Below are 26,505 nucleotides of genomic sequence, written 5' to 3'. Positions count from 1 at the left end.
TATACGTACAGTAAATTAAACATATTTGTAGGAGCGTGAAAGGGGATCATTTTCTATATATTAACAAGGAATTTAGAGTAAAAAAAAAAGACATGCTGAAGAGTACCTTTTAAAAATAATTAAATATCGTTTCATAAATGTGCAGTTTAGGTAATAACATAAAGGTTTGACCAAATATTTGTAAATGCCTACTAACACCTGTCTGTGGTAAGTTGGTTAAGGCACGTTCAATAGAAGGAAAAAATATATATCTCGGTCATCGCATCCACCCCTTTGTCAGCAGGTACGTTATTCCTACTCACTGATCTAAATTGTGTGTTTCCTCTGCATGAAGCAGTGTGCAGTGTATTTAAATGAATATGCAGTGTATTGAAATTAAAGGTCATTTAAATCTGTGCTAACCATAACTGCTATGTATTAATACAATGAGTTTCCCTCACTTTAAGAATTTCATTACTTATTAAGTGATCGAAATATGAATTTTAGAAAAAAATGGTTTTATGAGTTTGATATTGCTGTTTAGAATTCTTATTACTTTCTAAAAATGTATGCCATCGTGTTTTCTAAAATGCAGTTCAAGCAAGTAACACTCAGGCACCAGTGATTCTTACAACCACTAGATGGCGCACTACAACCAATTGTTGGGTCTGGTCTAAGAGGGTCCAAGGAAGAGTCAGCTAGAACCCTCTAGTGGTACGTTTGACACGGCGTGATGATCAGTGCTCTGCAGAATATTATAATATAATTTAATGATGAACAAGGAAACGGCAAGATAAAGATTTAAAACCAGATTTTTAAATAAGTAGTTTTTACCTATAAAAATGTTGTTTCAGATGAATCTGAATTTGAAAATTTCAACTTGGTATCCTGCTCTCTAATAAATCTGAGGCTCATTTAGCCAATCTTGTCTAATAATCATTTGAATTCATATGAAAACGATACACCAAAGTTTTAAAAATTAGTAAATATAGAGCAGCCACATTTCTTATGTCTGGCTTTAGCAAAAATGATTCATATCTGAATTTTACACATCAAGGAAGTTAACTCATATGGATGCTTTAAAAATTTTAACCAATTTTGATTTAAACGTCTCTAAAATATGTCCTTCCCTACCTTTACAAATGAAAGAAATGATGTATTATTTAGCCCTTCCCTTGAGGAATGAAGATTTTGTAACTAATATCATGTGCTATAATTAATAGCAGATAACGACTATGCGTGTGCGTACACACACACACACACACACACACACACACAAACACACCCCAGTCCAAAATGCTTGTGGATTCCATGCTTTTTCACTTTTCTTTCTTGTCTCATTACTTCTCATTGCTATTCCTATATTTCTCCTAATTTGACATCTCATTTTATTGGATGGGATTCTGAAATGATTTGATGATATCCTACAAAGAATATCATGAGCTATGTGACAGCTGTGCATCTTGGTGGCCTTTTGTTCACAAGTCTTGGGGTTGCTAGATCTTACCTTCAGGCGATGGGGTGCTGCTTATACTTTCACATCTATCTTCATTAATTAAATAACTCATTCCATATAAAGCTCCACGTCAGACCCTCTGTCTAGATTCATTGTTAGATAAAGCATGGGGCTTAGTGATGCCAGGATAATGAATCACTTAAGAACAAACTGACGTTTTTCAGGTAAAAATCCTCTGCAAATAAGCTGTTTGCAGATCTTGGCCAGAGAGCTCACAGATACGCTCCATATTGGTAACTGCGAAGAAATAGGAAACTATCACAGAAATAGCGCTAAATTTGAAGTCAGGCGAGAGAAATTTGTCTTTGGCCCCTAACTGGCTTGTTAGCTTAGACAAGCTACTTAACTCTGTGTATCTCAGGTTTTCTATTTTTTTTAACTTTGAACATAAATATAGCAAGTTGTTGCATAATTACCACAGGGGGCCTCATTTTTATATCCCCAGTGAATACAGTGACTAACACATTGTAAGGACCCAATCATTATTTGTTGAATTGAAATTGTGTATGTCTGGATATTGACGTGGATATATATTATTAATATGAGCAATAGGTTCAAGGCAAAAAAGTTTGGATAATTTAATATATCCTCATCACAATCAGCTGTAATTATATAATCTCTTTACTTCAGACTCAACTAATTTAATATTTATATAATGCAGAAAAAGTTGGAGTAAAAGTATTATTTAATCAGCCCTTTGTTATCATTTTTATAATGATAGTATAAATAATCTTTTCAGGAACGTATTTTAAATACTTCGTAAAACGTAGTCTTTTATTTGAAAGGACCTATTCATAGACAAATTCAACAAGACAGATATTTATTGAGCATTTTCCATGTCTAAGGCACTATAGATTTTTCTTGAAAAAGGCAGAAAGAGAACCCCCATCTTCAATGAACTTGTCCATAAGTATACTAGGTAAGATCCATTGAACAGTCACAACGAAGGGCAAGTATACACAGTCATATAATAAAGATACAAGCAGAGTAACAAAAGAACACCATGGGGCTTCCCTGGTGGCGCAGCGGTTGAGGGTCCGCCTGCCGATGCAGGGGACACGGGTTCGTGCCGTGGTCCGGGAAGATCCCGCATGCCGCGGAGCGGCTGGGCCCGTGAGTCATGGTCGGTGCCCCGGTCCGGGAAGATCCCACATGCCGCGGAGCGGCTGGGCCCGTGAGTCATGGTCGCTGAGCCTGCGCGTCCAGAGCCTGTGCTCCGCAACGGGAGAGGCCACAACAGTGACAGGCCCGTGTACCGCAAAAAATTTAAAAAAAAAATAAAATAAAATACCATGGGAGTTGTCTGTTATGGCCAGGGAATTTGGGGACACCTTTCTAAGCTGGGCATGCAAGGCCCTTCTCGTCTGACTCCTGCTCATCCGTCAAACCCATTTGCTGACCCCATCCCAATTTCCCCATTCCCCACCCACACAAATGAAGCAACCTCCAAACATGCCCAGCTGTATGGAGCTCATTTGTACATTCTTGCCCCTACCTGAAATGGCCTGCCTGGGCACCTCCACTTTTCCTTCTTGAGTTGGTAAACTCCAATTTATTTTTGGAAACTGCCTCAGTGTCACCTTGTCTGTGAAGCTCTCTGACCTCCCTCTTTCCCTAGGCAGGTAGAATTTTTTCCTCCGTGACCCTGGAACACTTGGACGTTTCCTTGTTGCAGCAGCACAGTGGGCAGAGAGGAAGGCATGTGGGAAACAGTGGAGCAGTAGAGACAGGAGGGCATGGCATCTGCTTGGGCGTGAGGGCAGGGGAAGAGGAGACTTTGAAGACATCTGGGGTGCACGGTTAGGAGGAAGGAATGCTGTGAACAGACATGGAGACCAGCAGTGAGAGAGAACTGATATTTCCTGAGGACCTGCCAGGTCCCAGGCACAGTGCCCCGCTCTGCTAGTGCTTTACATATTTTAATCACATCTGTAAATCCCCTGAAATGTTAGAGCACTTGTCCACTGTCATGGAATGAACAAGGAAGGAGTGGAGCTGAGATGCAGACTCTGGTTTCTCTAGAACCCGTGCTGCTGTCATTACACCTGTTCTCAGACAAGTTTGCTAATAACCTGCCAGTCTCTCCCACTAGGGCCACACTCCATGCAGGTCTAGCTAGCGGTCCCTACCTGTTTAGAGTTGGTCATTAAGGTACTTGGAAGTTATCAAGATAGCAAGTGATTGGTAAATGGCCTATTTTTAAGGTTTTTCATCATAATGTGAACTGATCTTTTTTTGTTTGTTTGTTTTTGGAGTTTTTTTGGGTTTCTTCGGCCATGCTGTGTGACTTGTGGGATCTTAGTTCCCTGACCGGGGATCAAACCTGGGCCCCCTGCAGTGGAAGCATGGAGTCCTAACCACTGGACCACCAGGGAATTCCCAGTCTTTCTTGAAAGTCAGCTAAAGTTTTGCTTTGTTAGGAAGCCAGTGAGAAGACAAGGACCAGGAGCATTAATAATTAAACTGGAGGTAGCAGGACATAAGACAGGGAAACAGAGCAGTAGAAGTTGGTATTGGTGAAAGGTGGTGGAACTCTAAAAAGAGGCAGACCATCTTCATGGAGATGAACTGGAGAGGACATTTGGAAGGCAGAACTGGCAAATGTAATAATCGGGTTGGGGCAGGTAGAGAATAACCGATAAGAAAGAGTCCAAGAAATCTCGCCAACTGGAGAGATGTATGACTTGATACCTGAGTAGATGGGCTTGTCTTTTTTCCAAATATCAGAATAGAAGGAGGAACATGTCTCGTCTAAGTAGTAGATGCTGAATAACGTTTTGGTCACGTGGGGTTGCTTTCGGGCTGCCAACTGGAAACGTCTCCCCTTCCATGGTGTTTGGGAGAGAGACTGAGGTGTAGACACTTGGAATCTTTCCCTTATAAGTTGTGGTAGAAGCTGTGGAAACCAAGGAGAACCTATGCAAGTGGGAAGATGTCAAAGCCCAAATCTCAGTAAACATTTATGTCAGCGTCCCCAGCCTTTTTGGCACCAGGGACTGGTTTCATGGAAGATAATTTTTCCACGGACCAGGGCGGGGGATGGTTTGGGGATGACTCAAGTGCATTACACTTATTGTGCACTTTATTTCTATTATTATTACATTGTAATATATAATGAACTAATTACGCAACTCACCATAATGCCGACAGGAGGCGGGGCTCAAATAATTACGCAACTCACCATAATGCCAACAGGAGGCGGGGCTCAGGCTGTAATGCGAGGGATGGGGAGCGGCTCTAAATACAGAGGAAGCTTTGCTCGCTCTCCCACCACGCACCTCCTGCTGTGCGGCCCAGTTCCTAACAGGCCACGGACTGGTACTGGTTGGGGGTTGGGGACCCCTGATTTATGTGACAGGTAAAGGAAGGCGTCTACAAAAGAAACTGAGGAAAAGGTAACCAGAAACAGGAAGATAAACGTTGTCCCTACATAGAAATATAAACTCAACCACATAGAGTATTATCGTTAGACGTTGAACTTTTTACTTCCAGTAAAGTACATTTTTATTATAGGGTATTTTTAACTTCATTTACATTTGATTTCTAGAGGAGAGGGGCTAGCCTCTGGGTTAACACAGTGTTTGTCCTGTAAGTACTAGTTCATATTCTCTCAGTCTGCTTGGCCAGTTCTGACTGGATAACCTGGTTTACGAAAGCAGTGATTTAAGGTGTTGAGAGGCATTGTAGGGTAGTGGTTAGGATTTGGACCTTGGCTGTCAGGCTGCCTGGGTTGAAATCCCCCCTCCATCCACCACATACTAACTCTGGGTGAAGTGGGGTTGGTTACAGCAACTACAGTTAGGGTTGAGGTTAAATGAGTTCAGATCCATAAAACTCTTAGAGCTAAGTGTGGTAGATGGAAGATGCTATATGCTGTAGCAAATACTATTTTCATCAAAGAAATCCACTATATAATTGCATGAAAAAAAAGACCCACTTGGTCTTGTTTACACATAATGAAAAAGAGAATTAATTCAGTCCAGACAGTTCGATAGGGCAGATACTAGCATACTGATCACTTGTTTGATTGAATTGACAAGACCAAACGGATCAAACAAATTATAGAATAGATTGGTCTACTTGGCCTATAAAGGAGTTTTATACTTAAAACGTTAGAAAAAATCAGGATCAGGATTGGCATCCATTTTACCTGCAAATCTTAATTCCTTCCTTAAAAATAACAAATGGGATTTATTTTTAACTTTATGTTATTTATATTTCTTAGCAGAAACAGAAAAACCTTGAACTTCATAACTATAGAATTCAGTATCCTTTATTGAGCACCTGTCATTTGTTGGGCACATGGCATGTGTATTTCTAAGTTTCACAGTGGGAACAGTGTTCCCATTTTACAGACGGGGAACAGAGTTTCAGAAAGCTTAACTCTCTAGCCTGAGATCCAGTCGCAGATTGGAGACCGAGCCTCATTCGACCGTGCATTCCGCTTGATTTCAAAGCCTGTGCTGTTTTCTGCCCCCTTAACACCAGCAAGAAGGAAGGCAGCCTTGTCTACCCCTGGTCAAGTCAAGGGCCTTGTAATCTCAGCTCTAGGTTTCTGTTTCCTCATTTTCAAAGGACCTAATTTCCTTCCAGATCTAAAATTCTGTGAACTTTTATGAACTAATGTAACAGAAACCAGAAAACAAGATAGGAATCTTGATTCTGGGTTTTTTTTTTTCGCTCATATGCAAATACCATTCCTCAAGTGAAACAGATTGTCACAGCAAATATGTTGAGCCTTGTGTGTAATGAAGCCCATTTGTCAGTGTCTGGGGGCCCCTGACTTTATAAAAGTTAAACAGGGACACATTTCAGAAATGCACTTCTGAACTGAAGAAAATGCCTATGTTTCCTGTTGCCAAAGGTGGTTTTTTTTTTTTTTTTTTTCGGTTGCTTGAGAAAATAATCGAGAGAAGCTGATGTGAGGACATGGGCGTTTTGTTTGACCGGGAGCTTTTGCAAACTGCACATTCCTTTTCTGGTGTTGCTCACACGTCATTTTAATATGAAAGGGCACCTGTCTTTTGTCTCGGGACACATTTACCTTTCAGCGTTTCAGATGGTGAAATGGGAGGTACCCGAAAAAGTTATTTTTGTTTCGTGGGTCTTGGGAATCCATTCAATACCTGATGTTTTCTTTAGACTTTATTATGCCTTCTGCTGGGTAAATGTCATGGAAATGCACTGACTCTTAATCCTTTTCTTTAACCAAAATTGAAAGAGACAGCAGTTCTCAAATCAGTTTCTTGACTGTTTCAGGAAAAAAACCCTGATGAGAGTTTTCATTTTCCCAGGATACTTAATTAGAATACTAGAATACTATTTAAGTAATGCCTGTGAATACACACACACACACACACACACACACACACACACACACACACACACACGCCAGTGTGCATATAAAACTGTTTCTAACATGAACCCCAAATGAGAAGTTAAAAAGAGTGTTTTCGAACAAAAATTAACAAACCCTCTTTTTTTGGTGTGTTCTCTTTTTAATCTTTACAGGACTCTTTCACTTTAAAAGAACAGGAGGGCTTGCTATTAGTTTCAGTTAACATTTTTCTTTTTCAGAGGTTTCATAGTTCAGTTCAGGTTTTATAAAGAACTGAAAGAGGACAGATTGTGCTGAAAAATGGTCAAAAGGTGGAAGTGGCTTACGGGTTTTTCATGGGACATAGAGACCTTCACTTCAGAATTGAAAGTCTAAAAGTTAGTAACTACACCCCAAGGTGAGGGTAGTGTTAAGCTACCAGTTACCCAGCTCAGGTCCTTTGATTTTTTCCTGTACATTAGCAACTTGATGTCTTGACTTAATCACTTACTAAGACTTACTGGTAAGGACATACACCACACCATTCCCCATCATTTTATTATTTCACAGGATTAATATAAGAAACAAAAATCAAAGGTGATCTGATGGTGGAGTCAAAACTTCTGATTATTTTGAAAAATATTTAAATACATTTTCAAAGACTTTGCTACTGAGCATTCTAAGTGTATTTGTGGGTTAGACCAAACAAACAAAGAAAAGGTGGGCATGCTTTTTTTATTTTTAGCTTATTTCTAGTGAAAACAGTGTTGAATAACACATTTGCAGAATTCTAATTCAAGTGAGTTTAAGGACCATTCATATTCCTGAAGAAATCACTGGAAATAATGTTTACTGTCACCCCCATTCAGCCTGACACAGAGCAGCTGTGCACAATAGCCGCACAGACCCTGGGAGATGCTTGACTCCTGTTAGTGTCCAAGCCAACTCTTTCCATAGGAAAATGTTCATGGAAAATTCACCTACCGTTCTGTCCCCACCGCTGACTTTTTTAACTTTAAAGTGAGCTTTCTGTTTTCTAGCAAGATTTAAAGGAAAGAAGGGGGGATGGAGGAAGGATTCTGTCTGTTCTTTATTATATCCTTTCAGGGCTCATTTATACATATTACAGTGTACCTTACAAACTTATTTATCATCTTAATTAGTTTTTACTCACATCATGAAGTTAGTGTCTCTTATCTTAATTTGTTTATAAGATTGTACCCTTTAAATAGATTCAAAGCACAAGCATAAAATATAACGTGCAGTTTTAGCATAATGTAGTAGCCACTAGCATTGTTCTTGTATCCACTTCTAAAACTTAACTAGTCCAATGAGAGAATTTATTGACTTTTTTTAATGAAATGCTAGACACTAGGCGGATATAATGGAAACCCAGGTCCCTCTTGAGGGAGGGGCAAAAGCCTGCTCTCCGCCTGGTCCAAGCAGCCATCTCATCTCCATAGAGAGGAGCCACCCCCATAGCTCAGCCTCTAGCTGTGAAGAGAGATTTGAAGATCTTATTTTCTTTTTTTTCCCCTCTTCTTTCTTCTGAGTATGGAGAGAGAATACCCAAACTCTGGTTTTATTCGTGAGGAAATGGGGGCAAGAAATATTATACAAGAAATATTTGGGGATATTAAAAAGAAAGCATATATTTTTGTAAGAAAAGTTTCAAGGAAAACTCATCGATCACTCAGATAATTAAGTTTATTATTTTCTGATATAGGTCCTCCCTCCCCCCACCCCCTAGATGAGAATGTGTTCATTCTTTTTTACGTGCCTTCGTTATTCACTTAGCCCCTAATGGTTTATAAGCTTATATATCATTTTCACTGGTTTGACTCATGAAGTAGGGACGTATCTGCCTCTTGCATTTTGGAGGCACTTACTGTACCTGATTTCACCTCACAGAATACTTTTCAGGTTCTGCGCTGAGTTTCCTGCTGCACGTTTGTGGGCCCACAGAAAACCTCGCCGTAGTTGTTGCTTTCTCTTCCTCTCCGCCTTTAAGACATCCACCTTAGAAATGATGCCAAACATCTGAGCTCCTCTTTTCTGATCCTTCCTTCCTTATGTCCTCCTCCGGAGACTCAGTAGAATTAATCGTAGCTCATCACTGAGCACGGTGGCTATGGTAACACAACCGTATTGAAAGGGTGGGTTGGAGTGGAGTAGGGCGGGGTCGGGCTCCATCACTGTAGAATCAGTGCTCTTTTAGTTACCAGGTAAAGTGTATAGAGACGTTCGTGACCCCTCTCACCCTCGCAGCGAAGACCTTACTCATCATTGTGCTTTTATAATGAGCAGAGGAGATCCCGAAGACTTTTAAAACCCTGACTGAATTGGGTGAGCCTTTTCAGAGAAGCCCTTATTTCTCCTTGTCCAGAACTCTCTATTTAAAGCATCGGACATGAAATATCACGTGTGTTCATTACCAAGAGGACAGTTAGAATTTTAATCGAGGAGCGTGAGTTAAGAATAAGTGATTATCTTAAAGCCAAAATATTCCCTCACGCACCCATCCCAAACTAACAAGGTGTGTTATATATCCTGATTAAGTTAACATAAGCAGGAAGCCTGCCAAAAGCTGAGGTGCCCAGCCCTTACATCAAGAGTCGGCCAACCTTCTATAGTAAATGGTTTAGGTATCACAGGCCATACATTCTCTATCGCAGTGCTCAATGCCTCCATCCCTGGAAAACAGCCATAAACAATATGCAAACAAATGAGTGTGGCTGTGTTCCAATACTTACTTATGGCCACTAAAATTTGAATTTCATGAAAAGTATATACTTTTCACATGCCACGAGAGAGCCCTCTTTTGGGGTTTTTTTTTTTCAACCGTTTAAAAGTGTGAAAACTACTCTTAGCTTGCAGCTTGCACAGAAAGCAAACCACAGACTAGATTTGGCCTGGGGGCCACAGTTTACCACCCCTGCTGTAGATTTTCAAGTGAAAAGGGCACAACTACCATTATTAAACAGCCAAAGTGAAAGTAAAAGTGTGTCTATTATAATTTGGAGGAAGAAATTGGAGAATATTAAGTGCCGAAATTGGGTGTACAAGGAAATTCAGAGAACCCCTGAGACAACAGGCTGGCCCTACGGTGGCCATACCAGCCTCCAGCATCCTTCTTGAGGTGAGACCGAAGCCCTGTCTCCTTCTATTGCCTCTCTTTACTTCTGGGCCCATCCCAGTTATGGAGCCCCTTCCTGTCGCTCCATCTGCAATGCCAAGGTGAGGGTCCAGCAGCTTTTCTAACCCCGGTCATACTCAGATGACACTTCCCCACCAAGACAGGAACAGACGTCCTCCTAACACACAACTGAGCAATGCTTTTCCCCAATTAAGAAAATCTTTTATTTTTTTCCTTCTTAGGCCTATACTCTCTGTGGCCGGTTCCTTAGTAACACGGGAGATAACTAGGAGATACCTGTTGGTGACAAGGAGTCAACTGGCTGAGAGCTCAGTGCCCCAAAGATGGATGTGTTTTTGAAGATATGATTTATATCAAGCTCAGCTTATTAAAACCCATGCTCATGTTGTAAATTTCAAGAAAAAAAGCATATGGGGATGACATGTAAATAAAAGCATTTTTGTAGCAGTTGCTATGGATATACTGTATAGTGGATTGCCGTTGTTTTTAAGTTAGGGGTTTTGCTGATTTTTTAAAATTTCTATTAAATTCTGATCAGTAGACAGCTGTAAATGCAGATTTTTGTCTCCATAGGACATCCAGAATGAGTTGGAAGTTGAGCTTTTGGATTAATGCAGTCAGTAGGCATCTACCTGACAGGAGCCCTTTCAGAGTAACCTGGAGCTTTCTGTGGGCCACAGTTAGTGCGTCAGTATTTCTAGATTTAACTGGGCTGTACTATTCACTCACTTCTGTGAAAGGGCCACTTGATCCTAAAAGGACCCCTATAGTTAACATGTATTTAACAGTTGAACAAAAACTGCTGGGTCTGGTTCAGTCTAGTTTTCCCATCACTTGTACATCTCATTTACAGGGCTTAGTAGTTTCCTGTGTACACGCCTTTGTGTGAGCGTGTCTGTGTGTGCTGCAGTTTTATTAATTTATTCAAACACTGTTTGGCACATACGTTTAAGCTCTGAGGATAGTGAAATAGTAGAGGTGTGATTCTTGATCTCTCCGTATTCAGAAACTGGTAGAGGGGAAAGACATCTAGACAAAATCTGTATGATCTATTGTGGTAGGTGACTTAATAGAAATAGGAGTTGAATAATTTGAAAGTATCTAAGAAGGTGGAATCAATGTTGGCTAAGGATGTGACAGTTTAGATGGGGAAAGAATTATCCACTCCCCTAGAACACAGTGAAAAGCGCTGCATTTGGAACCAAACACACCTATTTACTGGCCTCAGGCAAGTTACTTTACTCCACTGAACCTCAGTTTTCTCATCTGTAAAGTGGATTTAACAAAACTCACTTTGCAACTCTGTACATTGGGATCAGCAAATAGCTCCTTTCCCTGTCTTAGGCCCTTTCGCCAGACACCAAGTGTGGCTAAGCAGCATTTTGTTGACTATTGGATGGAAGCGGCAGAGGAGAGATCAGTTCTTGTGGGGTTGCATGAGGACAGCGCTTCCATTCTGAATGAGAGCCAGGAAAAAGCACACCTAGGTCAACTATTGTCCCATTCCCCCAGGGAGCTCTTTTGGACAATGGATAGCATATCTTTTCCCAGCAAAGCCTTTGCATATTTTACTGTCCTTACGAGTTGACTGAGGGATCTGGTCAAATTACATACTTCTTCAGACTGTTTTTTACTGTGGGTTTCAACACTAGGACCAACTTGATGATTCCTTAGGGCTTGCCCTAATTCTTAAGTCACTGCAGAAGACATTGAAACTTGCACTCTTAAGGTATCTAGGATTCTTTCCCAGTAGACAAACAAACAGTAGATGTTTATAAATAATAAGTACTTAATACCTAATTTCTGGGGGTGGTAGAGTGCTTACCTTTTAATGAAATTTTGTGTGACTGATAAAAGGACATCGTACCCTAAAATAGCCTTTAAACATCTAAGTGATCCACTGTTTGGAGGAGTATTGCAACAAAGCATATAAATCACTACACTTTATAATTCTTTGTGAGTCTTAGCCCTCGAGCCAGTCAACCTAGGTAGAGCTCCCTAACATGCTTTTCCAGTCTACCGTGGTGATTATATCCAGTAGCAATCAGTCTGTGCCTTTTGGTATTTTGACTGCAAAGTAACTTACCCATAACTGAAGATGCCAGTGTTAACTAACCTGCCCAGTGTCACAGCAAGCGAGACGAAATTGAAACCCCACCTGTCTGACCCAACACCAGCTGGTGGGGTGATTAGGTTTCCCAGCAAAGGATTACCAAATGGAAAATCCATTGAGAACAGTCATTTCCCCAAAGATCATGTGGGGATGATGGTTTTTCTGGAGAAATGATGGAGCACCAAAGCGTGTGTCCCTTTGCTTCTTCCAGGAGAGAAACCCTACAAGTGTACCTGGGAAGGCTGCACCTGGAAATTTGCTCGTTCGGATGAACTGACGAGGCATTACCGCAAACACACAGGAGTGAAGCCATTCAAGTGCGCAGACTGTGATCGCAGCTTTTCCCGGTCAGATCACTTGGCGCTGCACCGCCGGAGGCATATGCTGGTGTGAGGAAGGCTACCTGTCCAGCTGAGCGTAAGAGCTGGATCTCTTAGCGGCACCCAATTCAGCAGGGCTGAACCCCCTTCACAGTGTTAACCCAAAAGGGCATCACCATCCCACGATGTCTGAAAGCAGAGCAGGAAAAAGAAGTCGGAACACTTCTTTCGGTTTGAAGGTAACCCCCATCATGACTACACGAGAAACAACTTCACGCTGGCCTGGGAGATCGGTGACACAAATGCTGAAGAGACAGGCAGTGTTTTCCGTGCTGTGTCCTCTGCCATTTCAAGATGTTTGTAGTTTGTACATTTTCTGAGCTGTCAGACGTTTTGTGATTTGATACTTTAAAGGTCATCTACCACAAATTGATGGCTAGAGCAAGACCTTGTACGTTTGAATTATTCTCCCATCATCCCACCCCTGAGCCCGTTTTTACAAAAGTTTGAGTTACTGTCTAAGTAAGATAGAACCCACTTCCAATCTGTTACCAGCAAGCAGCCTGAAAGTAGAAAAGAAGAAGCTGTTGGAGAGGTTCCATTACCTGAAAAGAAAGGAGCGCTCAGGCAGCCCTTTGCAATAGTGATGGCAGCCACTAGATATCACCCGCAACTTGTCCTTGTGCCATCCATGCCCTGGAGAAAACCAACATTGATTCTTTCATTTGTTTGTTGTTGATCGTTTTTGTTTTGTTCTGCTTCTGTTTTGTTCATCTGTTCGAGCAGAGGGGCAGCGACATTTCAGTTGGAGTCTAGTCCTGGTGTCTGCCCTGGCATGGACGGGCACAGAGCTGTTCTGTAGTTGAATAGGAAGAGCCTGTCTAAAAAAACTACTGCCCCACTTCAAATTGCAGTGTTCTGTCACCTAGGCATCATCTCTTCCTGCCCCTAGTATTTGATTACAAGGAATCGGGGGGAGGGGGGAAACTTTCTTAGACACACTGGCACCAAGGTAAGAGGTGGGGCTGACCAGGCAGTCAGTGAACATGAAAAAATCAGACAAAGCAGAGATGGAAATAATGCGCCTCTTGAGGAGAAAAGCAATAACGAATAAAAGGACTTGCCTACAATAACTTCACTGAGGACTCATGTTACCAATTTTCATACTTACTAAAGGGATTGTAAAAAACACCCCAGCGCTTTAGAGGTCTTGGTTACATTTGCAGCACTGAGGTAATCTTTCTGCTGTTTGTTGTCCTGCTTGGTTGAGTACCACAGTTAAAGATTATGCTCCCCCTTTTCTTGTTTGAAAACAGTTATTTGGTGACTAGAAAGGCCACGGAGGCATAGCAGGGAATTAACTCTTGGGTGAATGGGTCAGTTCTTGGAACCAAGTCAGTGGGAAAGGAATGCTCCCCAAGGAAAGCCTGACATGGTGCTAGTTTCCTCCCTTGGAGAGCCAAGGATAAGTGACTCTCCAATAGGTTCTTCTCTACAGATTTCATTTTCTAAACTGTATTAGCACCCAGTGGCTCTGCAATGGCATCTGCAGGGGTATTGAACCCACTCATCCTGTGCTGAGGGTGAGAGGAAATTATAGTCCCTTCAGCCCCCCAAAATTATGAGCCTTTTCTTGCAACTAGCAAAGTCTATAGTAAACAAAGCAATACATCACCAACGAGCATTCTTTCAGAAAAATTATCATATTTTTTCCCCACTAAAAGCTGGGTTTTTTCAGCTTTCTGTGGCTAAGGGGCTTGGTGAGGTTTTTTTGTCATTGTTGTTGTTGTTGTTAAGATTTTTTTTATAGCTTAGGTATAAGAAGTTGCCAGCATAGACCTTTGCAATATATTTTAATTACAAACACTTGATTTGGAGAACTGTACAAATCAACCTCACAATATTACTAGCTCATTTTTAAAGGTGTGAACATTCTGAAATAATTTCTGGTTCTAGAATTACCCTTTTTAGGATTATCTTCTAATTCAGATAATCTTATTTTGGTGAAGCAAAAACTATAAACGTTGAAAAAAGGATGATTTGTGTTGGATGGCATTAAAAGGAATTTTTTTTTTTTTAATGTTCAAGCAACAGCATAATGATTTTCAGGTCAAATTCGATCTTCAAAAATATGTGCTCTACATTTCCTGCCAGGTCTGAAAAATTCATTGGCAGTTTCCCTCCAACAAGGGCTGCAATTCTATGGATAAATAGCTTCTTCAGCTACAGCAGTGTACTACCCACCAAGCACTGGGTTTATGTGGGTTTTTTTTTTACCAACTGGAAAGTTTTTTATCTGTACTGTATGCAACTCCTACTTCTCATTGCCTGTGACTATTTTGAATAGAAAGGCCAGTGTTGGTTACTGGTCAGTGGCAAAGAACACAGAGCATGACGAACACAGAGCATGGTGAACACAGCTGTGAAGCCCTCTATGCTAGTCCTGGAACCAAGTTGGCAGATAGTGAATCACTGAGGTGAAGGGCAGACTTGATTTAATTCTGCCTGCTCTCGTAAGAAGGGCCAATCCTGTTCTCTGCTGAGAGATCTTGAGAGCATTACAGGTAGAAATGGTTTTTAGCATTCATAGAACTGACAGACGGTGGGAGCCTCCTGAGTGACAGCTCGATTTAAATTGAGCACAGAATGAAATGAGCTGCTCCTCTGTAATAACATAGGAAAAATTCAGGGACGTGAGCTTGTCCTCTCACCCCCTGAAAGTGGCCACCCAACTGAGACAGTAAGTTTACTGATAGAACCTGTCAGCATTATGCCATTTCCCCCTTTTGATGTATTGATACTTCTAAGGAGGGATCCAAGCACAAATAGTGAATGAGTTGCTGATCTAGTCCCAGGACTGAAATTTACCTAGGGCTTGTCTTGGGACCTAACAAATTCTCCTTGGTGAATTTCCTACAAGTGTTTCCCTGTGGAAAGGAAGGTGGTTTGGGAGAGAAGGAATTACATTTTTAAGTAAGAATACCTTCAGGCATGGAAAAGCCTACTCTATTTTATCTTATGTCCATTTTAGACTCTTTTTAAAAGCACAGTAGTTGATTAACAACAGAGAAGGAGTAGAATCCAAAGGACTTCTCAGTTGTTCTCTAACTAGAAGCATTCTTTGGTTTCAAATTTGAAGCTATTCAGTTTGCAGCTGGGCGTATGTGCATGTTTGGGAACTTAGACACACAGGTAGCTGCAATGGCTTGAGAAGCTACAGTTGACCTGTCTCTTTGCATTGTAGAGATTGATTTCAAGGAAGTTAATGTTATTTGAAAAGTTAAGAGGTACAGACTTTGAGGTTTCAATAGATTCCCTCCTTGTATCCTGATCTTAGGTTGTTTGGGAAAAGATTCACACTTGCCCATCCACTTCCAGCCCCATCCCATCAATTGTGTGTGGACTTTAAGCAATCTGCTTGATAACTTGTCTTAAGTTCTATTAAGGCATTTAGACTCAAATTCCTAATGGCTTTACCATAAGATTTATACTGTTGCCTGGCATTACTTTTACAAAACACTATAGGACATTTATTTTCAAAGGCAGTTGAATAACAATAGCATAAACCACATTTTTTTTTTTTTTAAAAAGAGCACTTTTTATTCACTTTAAAGTTTAAGTGGAAAATAGGAAGAGGAATGTCAGGGGGGAAAAACTTGCAAAATGCTACAGTGTTTACAAATGCCAGTTCTAGATGATTGAAGAGGCCATTCTCATTATGGTTGAAATTTGGAATAGCTTATACAAAGATTGTGTTCATTTTTATACAGTTGTTTTAACTTCAAATTGCTATTTGTGTTTTAAACATAAATATTAATTCTGCACTTTGAAATCAGTTCATTAGAATGATAACATGTATATGGATAAAGATGCAGTATTCCTCATTCTGTACTTTGTTATACTTATCAAGCTGCAATTGAATAAATCTGGTGAGGTGAGGCCTTCAAATGTATTAATACGCCTTTGTTACATTGTTACAACTGCTTAGAAATGTAGCCATGATGTTGTTATAAAGGTGTCTTAACATTTACAGTAAGGATTGACAGAATTTAAGCAGTGTTAAGAATACCAGCATTCATTATCCGTTAAGTTACAATCTTTGTGTAAGGGATTGAACGTGAGATAACTCTTATGAATCATAATAGGCCCAGGAAGCCTTAATACTCATAGCCCATAATCCAATCTCAGATTTTGCTCCTTACTAATTAATGCCTATAAATTTAGGAGGTAAATGTATTCTGCAACTTCACTGATCAGATCTCTGCCTTCCACTTTTCTGAGGTAGTGCATCTCATGAAAAAAATCTTTCAACTTGATTTGGTTTCGTTTAGAAAAGGGGTTTGGTAAGCCATGTGTCTTCCATATCACATTTCTCCTTATCTCCACACTGCCTTCCACTTAACCTGTACAGGCCCCCCCGACAGATGCACACCTGTATACACACCTGTATATGCAGCAGCCAGGGGGCTAATAAATATCAACAGAGAACTTTTTTAAAAGAATGAATTTGTAATAATCCATGCTGTCTAGAAATGTAAGTTATTTACCTTACTAGGGAATCAGCTTATAATGCTATATATGACTTTGCCTGCATTTTATAGTTAAGAAGTGTACATAAAAGTTTAAAATGCTATATTTTCACAGTTTCATTATAGAATAATGTCTGTTTAGCAACCCATGTCCGTTGGTACTTTACATATGCTAAGTACTGTGCAACTGCAATAGAAATTCAGATTTTCCTAAGAAAATGAAACAGGAGGATACTGCATCTTAAAGAAACAGAGTGAAGATATTTTGCTGTATTCGTAACATGTGTGATAGTAGTGGAAAAAGTATTTTCAAACTCACAAATTTTACAGAGGTTGTAAATAGTTTGATGAAGTATGTTGGGAAAAAGAGCTTCTAGTTTTCATCACAATAAAAAAAAAAAAACTTGTTCAGATATGCCTTGTGTATCTTACACACGATTAGTGATATTGCCATGGGGACTCTGTTCTGCTTTGTCAGAGCACAGCCCTTGTGCTTCCTGACAAAATGGAGTGGCCACTTGTCTCAATTTAGCCAGGGTGGTTTAGAACGCAATGAAGTCGTTTTAAGTTGCAGCCAACTGATTCCAAACTCAAAATGTCTTTGCCTGAAAAGAGAAAAACAGCTGCAAAGGATTTTACTTGTGCTAAAATAGAAGCATCTAGCAATTACTCTCTTTTCTCAGTTACTTTCCTCCTCCATGAAGTAGTTCTCTATCAAAAGAAACAAACACCCTCTACAGGTGTTTATTCTTGTTGAATCCCAGAGGGAATACTTTTAGCAGTAGCTGCCTGTTGACAAGATGAGAGCTATGGATATGGCCACATGAGAAATGAATCTGTACTGGCACTAGGAATAAGCTAATGCCAATTTTCAGAAATGAATTAAAAGCTGAAAGTGCCTGTCAATAAACCTTATGATCAATGAGATATTCCTATACTTTTACACAGCAATAATTCTTCATCAGACTGGGATTTTCCTCCACCTTTGCGAAACACATGCACACAGAGTAAATATATGCACACAGTAAATTGAATCTGTTCACATACCCCCTCAAAAATTATTTGGTGTGTTTTAAATATACCTAATCTTGTTTATGTTAGCATTTCTTAATTTAATCTTTCTTAACTACAGAACGTAAGAATGCAAATCTGAACTTGATGATTATCTCCAATATATACTCTGGCACACAGCATTTATAATTCTGAGATGAAAACTTCACTGTGATTTGCCCCAATCTTATGAAGCACTTGTGTGTGGCTCAAAAAGTTTTGCTCGGTTAAGAAAAGCCAATTTATTCAGAGCAAAACACTAGAGATATTTGTTAGTTTTCCTTTATTGTATTCACTAATATCAGCGGCACAAATCCATCTTTACATTTCTTCATATCCTTTTCCCCTAATGTTTCCTGTTGTCATCTAAGAACCATTTTGGAGTGAATATTGACACAATCATTTCTCCCCACAAAGCCTACAAAGGTATGACTGACATTTAGTAAGCCTAGTCTTTGACTAAGCTTTACGGTTAGTCCTGGAAATGACCGTATTTACATTCAGAACTTCACAATATTTTCCTCCTATCATTATTTCACTGCTAAAAGTGGAGTCGTGAATAGAAATGTATGAGGAGAGGATATGAATAGACAAGAGCCCTGGAAATTCACCGGCCTCCCCATCTCAGAAGCACAAATCCACCCAAACAAGCTATTGAGAGGTATCAGTAAAATTATATTCTTTCGGAGCCAAACATTTGGTAAGAGCAATTTTAAAAGTATAACTGTGATTAAACACTCAGGCTTTAGACAGTGAAGACTACCACGATGGACTGGGTTCTCCAGAACCGGATCATAGGCCTAGAAAACCATCTCCCGTTTCCTCCTCTGCATTTCAGAAAAAAAGGGAAAGAAGGAAATAGGCCAGGGATAAGGTATAAAATAACCATTTAAGTGTCAAAGGAGAGCTGCTGGGTTCCATAATCTCACTGAAGGCAAGTCTTCTGACTGGGCTGTTTTCTGCAAGTTGTCTGAAAGAACTAAAAGAACTTGAAAGGTCAAAAGTTCAGCAAACCCTGAAAATAATAGCTGTTCTTTAGTAAACACTTACTACGTGCCAAGCGCTCTACTAGGCAGTTTTTAGACAGATTACCTCTGATCTGTACAACAGTACCAGATTTTATGGGTGGCTGAGTTGTCCGCAAACGGAAATAGTGAGCGACAGGGTGGGAATGTGACGTCACCTCTCTCTGGCTCTGAAGCCTGTATTCTTCCCAGTGCACCACAGCACATGTGTTCCCAGAAGCCACCTTTCCGTATCTAACTCTTAAGTAGTTTTATTATGGATGTGTATCATCTATTTTCCGAATAAGATATAGGGACATGTTACAGCACGTGATTTAACAGTGGTACATGATATTTGAAGTCAGTCTTCTGGAAAGTCACACCTGGAGGATTATTACCAACAAACAGCACCAGCCAGCTGTCTCCCTGAGCTTGTCACTTGCCTCTTAAAACGTTTGGCCTGGAGATCCAAAATCATCAAAACTCTTCCCTACTTTGTAGCATTTTCGACAGAGCAGGTTTTCTCGATTCTGCATATTTCTTTGTAGGTTTACTAAAAGGCTTTCCACCTGTATAGACCTTCTAGAGTATCTTTAAGTTACATTTGAAATGTTCACCTCCATGGAACTAGTCGTTAATAGCAGAGCCCACTCTGGGCGGTGGTGAATGGGGAGACCATCTTGAACACTCAGATGATGAGCAAGAAGAGAGAACGGAAAATTCCTTTGCAGATTTCTCACCTAACAGTACCACCTTGGAATGTTTTCGGTAGCCTTATAAATAATTTGTTTGTGGTATTGTTGTTAGTTTAATTGAATTTTACGTAGGAAGCTGTCCAACCTCAGAGAAATGACCCCGACCCCCCTTTTCTATGTAGAACAAGGTCTCTGACAGTATTGATTTATGGAAGTACTAATGGACTTAGAAAACATTAAGAGAATGTCATTTCTCATGGTATTTCTTTTTCTGAGAATGAATCTCCTGAGTTATGATCTTTTTCCGTGTTACTTGGCTGAGGGAAGAGAGAAAACCTGTATAAACAAATTCCCTTCCATGCTGAAAGCAAGTGTTCCGTGTGCACACAACCCACTGTGGAAAGGGGCTTTCTCCTCAGTTAATTGGGTTTCGCAAGCAATAATGTCTCAACAACAAAACCACAACTTTAAGTGAGTTGAAAAGAGGTGAATAGTGAAAATAGTCACATCGGTACTCTTTCTTTCTGGATTACTTCTCTAGACATTTTAAATGTTTGAGGCAACAGTCTGCCCTTTGTGCAAAGCAAGAACCAATGAATGGACTCCTTGTGTGAATTATTATATCTTGCTTCTTCCAAGTGAGGGTGAAGAGGAGGGTAGAATTTGGGTCAAATTCTAGTCAAAATGCTCAAGTAATCAAAAAGTAGGATATTTTAGGGATATACCAACATCTTCCCTTTCTGCCACTTTTATACTCCTACGATATAGCATAAAACATTATAGGAAATGCTTTTGTCCTACTTGTGTTTGCCCTGCTAGTTTTCCCATAACAATTTTGTAATTACATCCGGACTACAGGATATATTTCGTCCCTCAGACTTGATTACATTGGATGGGTATTGTTGAACTGGGGCACTGGTGCCTATATTCAAGGCTCTTTCCTATCAACTTGTCTGTCCACACTTTGTTGTGTTTAAAACTTCATTTTAAAAAATTACCATCACCGCCCCCGACTCATGGAATGGTGGCTGTATTGTTTTGTTCATGTCTGTGTGGGACACATTGCATCACGTGGCAAACCAACTCCCCGTGGATGTGAGATAACTACCTACAAAACCAGCTTGAAAACATCGTCTTCTGTATTATGTCATCCTGTATCATAATGCAATTATGTGTATCATAACATGCTCATTCAAAAAAAAAAAGAGAGAGAAACCAGCAAATTCATGTTTGTCCATAGAAGAACGTACTCAGAACTTTGTGTTGTGAAACGATGAGAACAGACCACGTTTAAGATACCCACCTGCCACTTAAAATGACTTAGTTATAATTAGTAGTAGTCTAGACGTTGCTCTTGGTGTGTGGGATTCAATTCAAGCGTCATCTTCTTTTGAATAAATCTCTTGGTGGTATTTGAAAAAACACATGAGAATAAAGAAAAATATCATCTTTGACCAAATCAAGCAGGCATCTTTTTCCTTTTCCTTGACACTTAGCTCATTATACATGGTGATTGGATTACAAGAGCTGTGTAAAAATACAAAAACATCCTTTCGTTTACAAAACAGTTATTCTAGGCTTGAAGCCTCTGAACAGCAAATTGAATAGATGTGCTGCGTCTGATTCACTTTACAGGTGTAATTTTACAAAAGGCTCCTGGGTCTCTGACCCCAGAGAGTTAGAATGCCCAGAGGAGGTCCTCCGAATTAAAGGATAAACCCGCCCCCCCCCCCCCCAGTAATGCTGGCAAGCAAATGTGTTAATTTCTTAAATCTTCATTTGGTTTTCTGTTCAGAGTTTTAATTGCAAATGAATTTATTTCTCCAGCTTATCTAAAGATCTAATTTCCCAATAGTTTCCTCTGCATTTATATACTCTGTAGTGTTTAGGCAACCCCTGTTATAAGTTTATTAATATTATGTAAGTGTTGTTCTTGTATTTATGTATAGTGTATGTATTGTAAATATACTCAGAGCTTTTTTCCTTTTACTGTAAAATGGTGATTTTTTTTTTTTTTTTTTTTTTTTTGCCCTATGATAACGTAAAGGGAGACCCTCCTAATGAGATTCTCTCAGAGGATGATTATTCCAGTCTATTCTCAGAGATGTAAATGAACAAGTGTTATCGTTTTTAATGGTGTCTCAGACATATTCTGTTGGTGCATTGCTTTTCTGTATTCAACTTTCCTATGAATTGAGCTGTGAACCGAAATAGAGTTTAAACCTTTAACTGTATGCATTTGTATAATTATCTGAATGAAGGCATGAAGGTTAAATAAAGCATTTTGTATGGAACGAAACTCCCTAATTATTACTAAGGCTGATCCAGACACTTTGGAAATCATAGTTATTAACCATTCTAATTAAACCTTTGTTATGAAAAGTTTTACCATTTGTGTAGAGTAATTTAAAACGCAGAACAAGATAGCCTCTATATTAAAAAATGAACAGGGTTTTATTTCATAACAACCAGGACCCAAAGAGGTATTCCTAACAATATTTTAATGAATGTAAAACTAAAAAGTGGTCCAGAAATATGAAGTGATATGAAAAAAGATATTTTCCAGAGCCTAAAATTAAATCTCTATAATTGAATGAATTATAATATTTTTCAGACTTTGTGGATCATTTAAGTGTAGAATGATCCATTTAACACATGCCAACGCTAGTTTATTTCTGTAAATTTTTTAAGAAAACAATTATAAGGCTTTTGAAAATAAGACCATTAACGAGACCGTCAATTATCTTTTAAATGATTGCTAAAAAAGCACTTGAAAAATCTAAGTACAGTAAGTCCCCTACATACGAACAAGTTCCGTTCCAAGAGCACGTTCATAAATCTGATTTGTTCTTGAGTCCAACAAAGTTAGCCTAGGTACCCAACTAACACAATCAGCTATATAGTACTGTATTGTAATAGATTTATAATATTTTTCACACAAATAATACCAAACAAACAAAAAATAAAACATTTTTAATCTTACAGTACAGTACCCTGAAAAGTACAGTAGTACCAGCTATATCACCGCTGCTTTTACGCTTGCTTCCAGAGATCCTGGGTTCGGAATAAAGATACTGTACTACTGTACTCTATTCAGTGCTGTACAATAAAGTACACAAAGGCACAACAACTTGTAGAGAATGCACACACGTGACAACGTGCCAGACACGGTGATTCGACATGCAAACGCATGTTCGCATCTTTGAAAGTTCACAACTTAAAGGTTCATATGTAGGGGACTTAACTGTATCCTCCTATTAGTGTCCTTCAATTGGAGACCTACTAGAAAAATCCATTCAACAATGAGAATGGTAGTAAATGCTACTATTATATAAGATGATAATTAAAACAATATTTGAGTACTTCCGAGATGCCAGGCAGTGTTCTAAGTATTATATTTGCTCCCTTTATTCATTACAAAAATCCTGAGTTAGGTTCTGTTATTATCCTAATTTTACAGAGGTAACAGTAAGGTGACAAGTTCAAGCAACTTTCCCAGTCAGTCTGGTTCCAGGATTGGTGTCTTAGGCTACTGAAGGGTTACAAGTTAAGGGGATGGAGAAAGGATGGAAGGTGGGAAGCAGGGGGTCCAGGTGATAGAATAAGTAGTGACGAATATCATAGAAATGTTCGACAAATTGATTATGTATGTACAAATAAATAAAAATAAATCCAATAAATGCTATTCTTCATACTTGGCAAACCGTAGTGTAGTTTAATAACTCATAAAAATCAGAGATTGAAATTGATTTTGACTCATTTTATTCCTGACTCAAATCCATTTGTAAATAAACTTTGAGTTCTGTAAAATCACTGGGTTCCACTCAGAGACGCTGTGCAAGGAGAGCCATGAGGGCTGCACATCACGCTCCACTCCATCCAGGCCGCTCCTTCCATGTAGGTTGGAAGGCTCAGTGCACTGTATATTTGACTTTCCCAAGCCTGGTTGCTTTGAGCATCTGAAGGGGTCCTAAGGGAGTGATTCCTCTCCCAGGGCGAGCTTCCTTGGCACTTTCATGGTGATCACACAACACCAACTCTACAGAAGAAATCACTCCCTAAATGATGATAAGATTCTTTGACAATTGAGGCAACAAACTGTAAGTACATTTTTTACTAAACTATTTATGAATATTTTAGTCGTGCCATTTTAGAAATAATCCATTCAGGCAAAAGCCATAAATTAGGATAGTCTGTGTTGTTTAACACTCTGGTGAAGCATGGTAGTAACTTGTAAGGCTGAACCTAATTCATTCACTTACTTCATTTTTGGATGTGACTTTGTAACAAAGTGGGAACTTGGACATTAGATTTACATGTCTTTGGCCTGGTTTCCTGAGCGTTCTCTTTAGGCCACACAAGCAGCTAAGCCAGCTCTACAGCTTTGTTCTTGTTTGTTTTCCAGTCTGCCTTAGGAAACTTTGTCGTAAGCATAGACCAATGAAGCAAATCTCGTGGAATTGATCACCCGATACTATTCTACGTTCAAGGTAATTTATTTGTCAGTGTTTCTTCTACCAAGTGATTCCTGGATACTTCAACAGTAGGTGGAATTATATGGGTGGTAGATAATTCTGAAACTTCCTCAGTTCTTACATTTACTCTGGATGCTTTGCCATAGCTGAGATTTCTAATCTGAACATTGATGGTTTCACTGTTTCTGTTTCTCTCCACGTTAATGACTACAAAGCAGCAGCAGGAAAGAGTTAAAAGTATAGAAATAGCAATGCGATTAGGATTAGAATACCTTGGAGCTTTATCAAAAAAGAAAAATATTTCAGTGCTAGAACAAAATTATACTCCCTAAAAAATTGTTTCAGTCCCAAAAGGCCATTGATGGTTTTCATACCATATAGTACATTGTCTTCTCAGCAAAGTTGCATGATTTCCTTCAACACAATGAGTTCCCTGTGCTCTGTCCGAGTGCTGCCTGGATTTAATATATTTCTCTCCCAGTAGTGTAATAAGTATAATTTACGTCACTTCCTGTTTAGTCTAAATTCACCGATGAACACCTACACAGCCCATACACTTGAATGATTGTCTATTTCTAAAATAAAATACATTTTCCTTATACAGGAACAACTTTTATATGATCTTTCCCTTTTATAGTTTCACTGTGGTAAATTCATGTGTGTGTGCGTGTGTTTGTGTGTGTGTGTAACTCAGTTTTATGAGGCCATGATAGTATCAACAACATCAGACTTAAGCAGGTATGCTAGAAACAGCTTCACTCAGGGAATACTCCAGAATTGCTTAAAAATATGTATAGCCATCATGATGCCCCCTTTTATTAGAGCTACAGTTTACATGCATATATTGTAATCCATTACCTTGGAGAGGATTGCAGGGCACTGTAAGTCTGTGCCGTGAGCTACTGTGATGTCCAGATCCCTTAGAGCTTTCAGACTGTACCAAAGACTCAGGTCAGTTCAAACATCTCAAGGGCAGCCTTGCTGTGCCCCAGACTCCTCTGAGCTCTTCAGCTTGACCAGAGACCAATTCATGAGGTAGATGTGGTCATGAAGGGTTAGCATAATTGATCATCCTCAGGGCCCTTAAAGCTTACATTAGTACGGACTGTACATTCCATTGCTGAACCCTACCTCACCTTTCATGGCTAATTTGGAGCCACTGCTTTGTAATATGTTCAGCATGAATCCACACAGTCACTTGGGCATTGATGTTGATTCTTTTGTAATATATATATTATATATATATTAATATATATAATATATTATATAATATATATTAATATATATAATATATGTATAATATATATATAACAATATTTTGTAACTTAAGTGAGAACTTAAATTATATTTGCTATATCTAAAACATAGGAGAATGGTTAGGAGATTTCATACAGTTTATTTATTCAGCCACCCATAACAAGTCAGTGTTATTATGGTTACTAGTAAAAAGTTTTACATGCATAAAATAAAGCACGCATTTGAGTTATGACTCCATGTAGGTATTATACTAATCAATATGGGATATAAAAATTGTACCTCAGACATGATCCCTGACTGAAACTAGGTTGCAACCTATTGGAGTAGATACATACACAGTTTCTATAGTGTAAAATATAAATGGATAAGCACCACCAGAACTGGCTAAGGTGCTGTGAAAGGTTAAATGTAGAGAGAATAGCTTCTGTAACACAGGTAATCAGCGGGGCTTCCATGTCCCCTGAGATCTCTCTTGCTGCAGTTGCTCAATCCCTAATTCCATGCCCAGTGAAAGACCAAAGCCCTCCCCAGGATTTCCGTAAACTTTGAGGGCATGTGCAGCCCCGGGGGTAAAGGAGGCAAGGCTTCTCGCATCATCACAATCACCTCGTTCTCTTGGCTTATGGATCATTTCAAGGTCTAAAGTGTGCTGTCTCTGTTTTCTGTCCTGTCAGCTTCTTCTTTGATTTACTACACACATGCACGTGTGCACGCACACACACACGTGTAAATTATACATTCATTTGTTTGCACACTGAAGTTTTGTGATCCATTAGTGGCAATGAAATCCATTTACTGGGTCAAGATGAAAATGTTCAAAAATTAAATAAAGAATAGGATGGGATGGTATAGGACAGGATGGAGTGGAGTGGAATGGAATGCAAGAAAAGGGAAGAGAAGAAAGAGCAGAGGAGATGAAGCGTAGCTTTTGTTTCAGTTATGTACACAAGAGCATGCATGTGACGAGGCACAATGTAAAAAATAAAGTTTGAAAGCCTCTAGTTGACTGGTCTCTCTCTTTTTCTCCTGCCCAACGTCTCCCATGGCAAATCCGGGTGCACTAATTTGTCACACTGAGCAATTTATCCATTGT

General features: G+C 39.5%; 1 protein-coding gene across 26 annotated transcripts in view; it reads left to right on the top strand.

The window, feature by feature from the left end:
* The window catches only part of KLF12 (KLF transcription factor 12), a 589,904-nt gene extending 565,758 nt beyond the window's left edge, over window positions 1-24,146 (top strand). For 20 of the 26 annotated variants that reach the window (XM_028497474.2, XM_055089492.1, XM_055089491.1 and 17 more), the window contains one exon: window positions 12,294-13,284. In XM_028497474.2, coding sequence (XP_028353275.1) covers window positions 12,294-12,475 — 182 coding nt within the window. In that variant the 3' untranslated portion in view covers window positions 12,476-13,284. Of the gene's footprint in view, window positions 1-574; window positions 780-10,190; window positions 10,397-12,293; window positions 13,285-23,674; window positions 23,781-24,085 lie in introns of those variants that run through there. The other 6 variants (XR_008619026.1, XM_055089496.1, XR_008619027.1 and 3 more) reach the window with 6 other exon arrangements.
* Window positions 24,147-26,505: the final 2,359 nt, after the last annotated feature.

Source organism: Physeter macrocephalus, chromosome 13 (assembly GCF_002837175.3).
Source record: "Physeter macrocephalus isolate SW-GA chromosome 13, ASM283717v5, whole genome shotgun sequence".
NCBI classification, from domain to species: domain Eukaryota; kingdom Metazoa; phylum Chordata; class Mammalia; order Artiodactyla; family Physeteridae; genus Physeter; species Physeter macrocephalus.
The sequence above is the reverse complement of the archived record's forward strand: the minus strand, read 5'-3'. Positions and strand labels throughout refer to the sequence as shown.